The 8,260-nt window shown below is 41.1% G+C and overlaps 2 protein-coding genes across 2 annotated transcripts; both read right to left on the bottom strand.

The window, feature by feature from the left end:
* Nucleotides 1-85: 85 nt before the first annotated feature.
* On the bottom strand, nucleotides 86-1,369 carry LOC130692302 (diphthine methyltransferase-like). Its single transcript, XM_057515380.1, has 2 exons — nucleotides 681-1,369; nucleotides 86-621 (listed from the first exon to the last, which is right to left on the bottom strand). The coding sequence occupies exons 1-2, from the start codon at nucleotides 1,367-1,369 to the stop codon at nucleotides 270-272; spliced, it is 1,041 nt and encodes a 346-aa protein (XP_057371363.1). The 3' UTR covers nucleotides 86-269.
* An 8-nt stretch (nucleotides 1,370-1,377) lies between these two features.
* LOC130692304 (cyclin-dependent kinase 2-associated protein 1-like) lies at nucleotides 1,378-2,110 on the bottom strand. Its single transcript, XM_057515382.1, has 4 exons — nucleotides 1,981-2,110; nucleotides 1,804-1,904; nucleotides 1,588-1,641; nucleotides 1,378-1,523 (listed from the first exon to the last, which is right to left on the bottom strand). The coding sequence occupies exons 2-4, from the start codon at nucleotides 1,898-1,900 to the stop codon at nucleotides 1,378-1,380; spliced, it is 297 nt and encodes a 98-aa protein (XP_057371365.1). The 5' UTR covers nucleotides 1,901-1,904; nucleotides 1,981-2,110.
* Between the last annotated feature and the right edge of the window lie 6,150 nt (nucleotides 2,111-8,260).

The following is an 8,260-nucleotide window of genomic DNA, read 5'->3' as shown; positions in this document are numbered from 1 at the left end:
TGTTCAAACCTGTGGTAACGTAATATCGTATGATTGTATAGCGACAGTGAAGTTGAACAAAAACTTAAAAGACAAAACCAAAACAAAGTGGAAGAATTGCTTTTCATTTTTTTTCCCCATTCAGGTTTCACAAACACAACTGGTCGACAGTACCTTTGCCTTGAACCGTTTGCTCAAAATATGACATAAGAAAATAAGAAAGTAAAGGTTAAATTGCTGAAGTAAAAGATCGGGCGTCAGTCTTCCAAGTCCCTGTCATCCAATTGCGCCTAGGGTAACCATGACCACACGTGAAGTGAATGATCATAAAAGGAACACGAGGCAATCGTCCGTCGACCGCTAGATGACAATTGTCGGCCCCAATCACAGCCGTATGCCAGGCTCGAATGCTCTCGATATGAGCCAACAATCGTGGGTTCGAAGGAAGGTTGTTCTCTACCCGCTTCCCCGGATGTACCACAGCAATCAACCAGATGGAAGCCGTTGTGCATGGTGGCTGCCAAAAGGTGACGAGCACTAACCGGTTCCCACTTAAGTTTCCAAACACCACCGCCTAGATTGGTTTCGCTCACCCAAGTTTTCATATGACGCTTGTCCCACATTAAAAGTCTCTCATCATAACTGGAAAAAAGGCAACAAGATGAACATCATTGGTTACTGTGTGATTTAATTCGAAATACCTCCCAGTGGCGAGAATGTTGCTGTCGACAGGTGATGTTTCAATGCTCGTCACCCCCATCTGATGAGCTTTCCTGTTGGTTATAACAGAACTGGTCGTATCACGTATATCCCACAAGCGGAAGCAACTATCGTCTCCACCAGAATAAATAAGCTGGTCCGAGTGACGATCAAACGAAGCCACCCATGCTTCATAATCGTGCGCCTTCCACGTGCCAACTAGTTCCGGTCCTTGATGGCTGACATTTAAACATGACACTTCGCCTTTCGAGTCGCTAACAGCTATCTTGCAGCCATCATACCAATCACATGATAGTGCTAAACGGCCACTATCAACATCACCAATGTTTTGCACGTGCTCTTGATGGATAACTGAGTCGGGATCAAACGTGTAAATGACGATTTGACCAATTGAATTGGCAACAGCCAGGGATATTTGACTGTAAGATTTTTGTCGGCACCATTTTACATCGAGGACACCGGGACTGTCAACTAGTTGAATTGGAGTTATATCGATTTGATCAGGGTCGATCGAATGGAGACTGAGGCGACCAACGCGCGACGCTTCACTTTCACACAATTGATAAGTGCCACAGATGGCTATAGAAAGATAAGGTTCAAAAGGACAAAATTCGACACAGTCAGCGTAAAGCACTGTGTCCCACGACTGAAGTTTTTTAATGTTTGCCATTTTTATCGTTATTGCCGGGCACTCCTCTCCGTTTCCAATAAGCACTCTCGCACTAAAATGCGAGCATGGACGATTCCCCTTTTCAATCGTTCTGCACTGCTCTTACTGCCAGCATAAGTAGGACGGATATCTTTGCCCATATCCTCAATCACAGCTGAAATCAAAATGTTAAATAATGAAAAAAAGGAAAGGTAACTCGTACATGAATTGAATGTTACCAAGAAGTTGGGCGTATTTGGATTGCGGCACTTGATTCTGCATCAGCACACCTCCTGACAAGAAAAGCATTTGTGAATTTTAAAAAAACTTACATAGCAATGTGATTTTTATTTATTTATTTTTTTTTTTTTGCAAAGCCAAAATTGCTTGGCAAGAATGTGCTTATCAGTACATATCACGGCAACATGAGCTTCATTAATGGAAGTTTATTGTACCAGAAGAATTTGAATCTGGATCCGGAACAACAAATGAAATGCTTCCTCCGTTAATGTGAGAAAGTGGTGTGTCTATAGCTTGAACATCGTCATCCATTATACTATGTAAAAATAAAATGTATAAAATTGTTTTATTTAAAATACCAGTAGCAAAAATATATACTATTTAATACGCACTTTGCAAGATTTCTCAGAAATTTCTTCCACTTTTTGTTCAACTGAAGTCAAGAAACAGAGAAACGTCAAATGGAATTGTTGTTACCAACTCTACAGACGCTTCTCGGCGAATATATTTCTCTTTAGCACAACCTTGGGCAACGTTGTCTACTTCTGCAACATTTTGATACTTTTGATGCGCTTTTCGCATCAAGAATTTCGACTGAGGGTTCGGGATCGGGAAGCTGTTTCTTTGAAATTAAATTACTTTAGCAAAATTATTTATTCCAGCTTTATATAATAATTTTCGCTCCAATTTGCGAAAGAAATTATATTGTTTTCGATAAAAGTATCGAAAGTTGGCTGTCGCATCTCATAGATGGCGTTAATATGTCGCTTTTGGTAGAAATCAAAACACGATGCGCAATAGACATACGAATTATTCCTCATAGCATGCAAGAACGATTTCCGAGCAATCGCGTATCCAATTGCCAACTCCAAGAAAGGAAGGAAATGGGTACAAAAATTGGCGGAAATGCGACGATAACGTGATTGGCAGAAACGTCATAGTTTTTTTTTGGAATGAGCTCAACGCAGCAACGACAAGACGGCAAATAAATGGTAGGTAGCGAGGATTGCTTCCTGGAATTGTTGTTCGGGTGATTGGAGAGAAATTACGGACAGTATTCAGCCGAGTAGATTGACAGTACGGAAATGAACGATTCGCTTATCGACGTCCTCCCTGTGTCTAAAATGTCTATAAACTAAGAAATGAAAAAATAATTTGGAGCTAGCGGAGACGGACACGTCCTACGCACTCAACATCCGCTAAGAACTAGGAAGTTGTTAGTGATTTTCCTTTTTTTTTTCTGTTTTACTTTTTGCCTTATTCTCTTACTACACAAGCTGTTTCCGTCAGTCGTCGGTGCAAAGCGAAATTGATTAATTCTTATACATGTATATATCTGTTCAAGCTGTAACTTTACGTCGGTAATGACACAACATGTAATGACCACATCTCCAGGGATTCTGCATGAAAACAAACGAACAGGGCCAGTGTTATACCACCACGCATATTAGCGAACCCATTTCGGCTTCGCTCAAGCAGCAAGAGCAACGGAGATTTCGTGTTCCCGTGCGTCGTCTACTTCTACGATCTATACTAGATACAGTAGGAGCGCGATAAAAGGGGAGGGGGTTGCGAGAAGCTGTCGGGAGATTGATCCGTTTTAACAATGTCACCATCCGTCTCGCAAACAGTCCGTACTGTGGGTACGTTCGTAATAATTGATGCCCATTCAGTTTCAGTTTTATAGTTCTATTTTTAGGACATTGACAGATATGCTGTCATCGCTCCAGCGTAACTCTGGTAAACATGCACCAATTGAACGCAACTGCTAGCAAATGGGTCTACTGTTTTCGCTCGAATGGCTGAAAAAGAAAATCCCGCTCGGTGCAATGAAGCATCGTCATCAGCTTGGTCAAAGACAACTTATATACGGTCGACAATGATATATCACATGAAATGCGCTACTTGCGATTTCTTTGAACTGTTTGGTCTTTGTGCTCTACGCGTCGCCAACGTTCCAGTGTAGACGGGGTGTAGAAGGCTTCAGGGTTGAAAAACAAGTCTTAAGTCTTGAACAATCCTAGTAAATCTGGCTTATAAAGCATTCATTCTTGGTGTCATCCTTCCATGTCGCCTGAAAGTTTGGAAAAACACCATTAAATCGACAATAATGTTTTTGTAATACATTTTCTTAAGCGATCCACATAGAGTTTACTTCGCTTTTACTTTCCTGCAATTCCTGTTACTTTTAACCCGTGGATCTGAAAACAGCAGCACGTGTGCAGCAAAAATCAATCGCTCAGTTCTATAGTGCGAAAAAGAAAACTCACAGCATGGAAACCTCCTTACGTCTTCCGGCGCACAAGACCAGAACCGGCGTAAAACACACGAAATTCTCTATCCCACCAATCGATGATGAGAACAAAAAGACTTGAAAACCTGAAGATTCCTGCTCATTATTATTGCATCAGTACAGTATGGTATGGTATGGTATGGTATCGTACCCTGTGTACAGGAAATCTTACGTTGTTGGCAAAGAGATGAAGGGAAAATGATGACACAAAGGACGGAGGGACCCATGCTCCCCTTTTTTCTGATACTGCAAGAAGTTGAGAGAGATGATGAGAAACGTCAGGGATTTAAATCTTTCTCTATTGTTTCATTATAGCCAATGCCGAAGCCGCCAAACAAACTTCCGTGTACCAGGAACGTCTAGAGTACATCTGGGCAGATTTACCGGGAGAGCTCTGTTGCCTCAGTCTGTGAATCTCATGAAGTAAAAGACTTTCCCTTTTTCTTTATAACCCCTTTCTGCGTAACGTTAAATAACATAGTACGGCCCTTGGGACATCGTAGTGTATTACATCAATCCCGCAAGTTGCGCAATTTCATCTGCCGATGAAAAGGCCTGCTAACGCTCTGTCTCATCGTTTCAATTGGTGCAAATTTACTCGTGAATAGAAATAGCCGAACTATTAAGACGCACTGTTCTTTACACTCCAAACATCGCCTTCAATCAATACCCAAGCCTGTGCAATGCAGATCGGCCGAAAAATCAGTACGACGTAAGTAAAATGGCACTGTATAAACGTACCATCATCTAGCAGTATAAGGTTATATGAAAAATTTTGTTTTCGATGCGTGTTTATAGCGACGTGTTGGAATGGAAGGGCGATAGGAACATGATGTTCCGGTGACGCTTCCTCAGAATCTCGATCAATTTATCGTTGAATGATGCTCATGTTCTTTCTGTCACTAGATCTACTAGAAGAGGGTCTGTCTGACGCTGTCTTCTTGTCTCCAGTGCGTCGGCTATGGAGCTGCATATGTGCCCTTCTAACGGACACAGCTAGTATGTTCTCCAAGTATTTACGTTGTGTTCAGCGTAAAATTGCAATAGTGCCCGTAGTATTTGTTGCTGGACGCTGCGGAGCATCCAAGACCAGTCGAGCTGAATGAATGTAAGGAAAACACCAGAAAAAGCAATTCCGCGTAGTCTGCGCAACTGTCAGAAGTCGGCAATTTTTATGTGGGGAAAAAAGGAAAAAAAAAATTCCTCAAAACTAAAAAAGGCCCAAAAGCTATAATGGACCTGAGCGTAGCTGTGTATTGGATTATTTGCTCGCACGTATACCAAGACGATGCTCTCTCTCTCTCTCTCTCTCTCCCTCTGCATTGTATGACTCTGTTGCTGTTAGATGGCCAGAATTCAGTTTCTTGAGAAGTAAAATCCAGTGCTTTATACTATCCTACTGTATATAAACGAATAACAATATACTATACTGTTGTGCAGTGTCTGCTGTCCGGCACAGCAGTTCGCTGGACAGCATTCGGCTATGAGAAAAAAAATCGGGTCAATCTTTGATGATTCCATAACTTTGCCTCTTTTCGTGTATGTGTCAACGACAGCAAGGAGAGTCGAAAAGCGTGCTCAACAGCGATGAAGGAACGAGAAATAGAAAAAGGATTATAGATACGTGTTACGGTACAAGTTTAACTCGGGCAGGGAAAGAATAACGAGGCTCGCCACAAGCGCCAGCCGTCACCGACAGCCAACGTAGATTGTCAGTCAACGTTAAATTCTTACTTGTTCCGCTGCCTCTGGGTTCCATATAAATTATACACTGCGTGACCTAAAATCAAGAGAGCACTGAACTCTTTTAGTTAAATCCTTCGGCATTACGTTTCTGCTTTCTTGATCTTAGTCCCTACTTAAAAAGAAGAACAAAGCTTGAGATTTGTCTATCATAACTAAGCTCACGCGCAATGGCCACGTAAAGGTAGTTTGGCCGGAATCTTGGCAGTAAAAAGCACAGCCCTGAAAGACGAACAATGTTAAATAGTAGACCCATTCAGAGAGTATAAGAGGCTGGCTGTTCTGACACTTGACGTTAATTTGAGTCACGACTGTCCCTCTTGGTAGCTACTACAAGTAAAAACATTCGGGATATAAACCACACGGTCCTTGAGTTTCTACGTATGTATTTTTCCGAATGGTTAATTTTTGATTAGAAATACACAAACGCATACCGTTCTGAATGTTTTTTCAAAAATTCCGAAGCAATGTAAAGGAATACCGACAGGGTCCATAACAAGAATGCTGCTCTATATAGTAAAGCACAGGGCTATAGATATCATTCTATAAGAATTCCATCCCGAAATAGCGTAAGCGCTACAACCGAATAATCGTTTCGTCAATAATCCGATCGATTGCATGTGTCAGCCTTGACAACCGATACAACTTGCGTTTATTTCGCTTTTACTTTTAATGCTGCGGTATTTTTCTATCAAGTCGCTGTTTTGCTTTGTAAGTGGGTGATGGGATGTGTATGTACACGCCGGGTGCTACAACATTCATATATGCAAAACGTTGCTTTCCGCATTCCTCGCTTGATATGTCACTACACAGCACGTAGCATTACTATGCGAACTATAATATTGACAGTGCCATAACAGAGTAGTTCCATCTTTTAGTGAAAGCTTTTCTCAGTAAGATCTCCATTTTTCTTATCGTTTATGCTTAATGGCACTCGTATACTATTAAAGAACAATTTTCTTTCTCGACCGACGCCAGGGGAATCTAAATACAAGAAGAAAAAAAAACGATATTCCTTTCTCGTTTGGAGGTTGCATCTGGGGTGCAATACTTTAACAAAACATTTGAAATTACAGAAATTTTTGATGTGCTGGATGAGTAGTCCCCGGCTGCATTACCTAGATAGCTATTAATGTCAAGCAATCTAATATGTATTTGTAATCACGCTTGGTCGTTCTGCCGCATCATTATTACTCCTGAGGTCTACTTACTTGCGACATTGAAAGTGGCCATTTGAGGTTTTCTAGGCAGGCATGTCGTGTGCTGTTTTATTGGAAAGCCAATGGGCGAGGCAAAGGGAGCGCATCATCTGCGTGGCGTATAGGCGTTCAAAGGAATCAATTCCACGAAATCATTGTAGGGTATCCTGAACTTTTGGATTTAGCTCTCTTTTTTGTGGAAGATGATGGCGTCTGATCGTATTTACATGAGCGAGCGACAGCTTCATCAACGCTAACGGCCTATATAGAAGTCTATGCTGACTCGACTCACTTCCCATTGGGCAATTCACAATGGGATGAATCACCCAAAGAGAAAGACATTTTGCATATATAAATGCGATTCATCTTTTTTTTATCTTCAGAGATGTCATGCAAGAAATAACTTTGAATCTATTTACCATACATTCTTTGTGTTGGGTTCTCGGGGAATTTTCAAAATTGAAAATTTTCACCTTTTTGTTTGTTTTTTTTACTTCGTAGCATACGTAAATGATTGATGCGAAATGTTCTTTAGATATCAGATATTATTCCTGCATATTTTGGACATTACCTAGCACCACGACTCGAGTCCTCTGCCACGTCAAAGCGACAGCAATGCCTGCAAGATTTTTGTCTCCATTTTCAGATGTCTGCAATTGTCTTTCAACGTTGGTACCGTACATGAGTATAATAAGGATAATGAGAATCTACTAAACAATTTTTTTTTTGATAGATACTCAAACAGCAAAAAAATGAAACAATAAACAATAAAAAGAATGAAGGAAATGTCATTATTTAGTTACATCTGGATGTTACTACGTACAGCACCTTTCTCCTGTTTCCTCTCACACCAGCCAAAATAAAAACTAAAACAAAAGAAAATAGTCTCCTTCTCATCGGAAGATTAAAGCCAAAACGTGAACATGTTGCGGGGGCGATGCCGGAACACAAGAAGAGAGGACTGCACCACGAGGAGATAAAGACCCCTTGGTACACAAAACAATATTATTAAGCCTCAGACCGATGACGTCCATGGATGCAGCGCCGGAATTAATCACATAAATGATGCATCGACAATTTCAATGAACGTTCGTCATCCTATCGGTTCAGTGTAATTATCACGCGGCCGACTGATTCCATTCCCTATAGTAAACTTGCACTGCGGGATTTTCGTTACAATTAAGCACTGTTGCAAGAAACCTACATTCAACGATGTAGAGAGATCATGGGCACCCTTCCTTTTTGGGGTAGATTTTCCGCAACGACAGAATAAACTATTCGCGTTTAGGGGGGTGTCCAAAATCATAATGCAAAATGAACGGATGGAATATAAGCAGGTGGCTGCATAATCCATTTCATTGAAGGCTCCAGCAATTAGATTTCCAGAAAAGCGTCATTCATATAAGAGAGAAGAACAGATAGCACTGGGTACACAGT

Source organism: Daphnia carinata, chromosome 1 (assembly GCF_022539665.2).
Source record: "Daphnia carinata strain CSIRO-1 chromosome 1, CSIRO_AGI_Dcar_HiC_V3, whole genome shotgun sequence".
Taxonomy (NCBI): domain Eukaryota; kingdom Metazoa; phylum Arthropoda; class Branchiopoda; order Diplostraca; family Daphniidae; genus Daphnia; species Daphnia carinata.
This window is presented reverse-complemented; position numbering and strand designations above follow the sequence as displayed.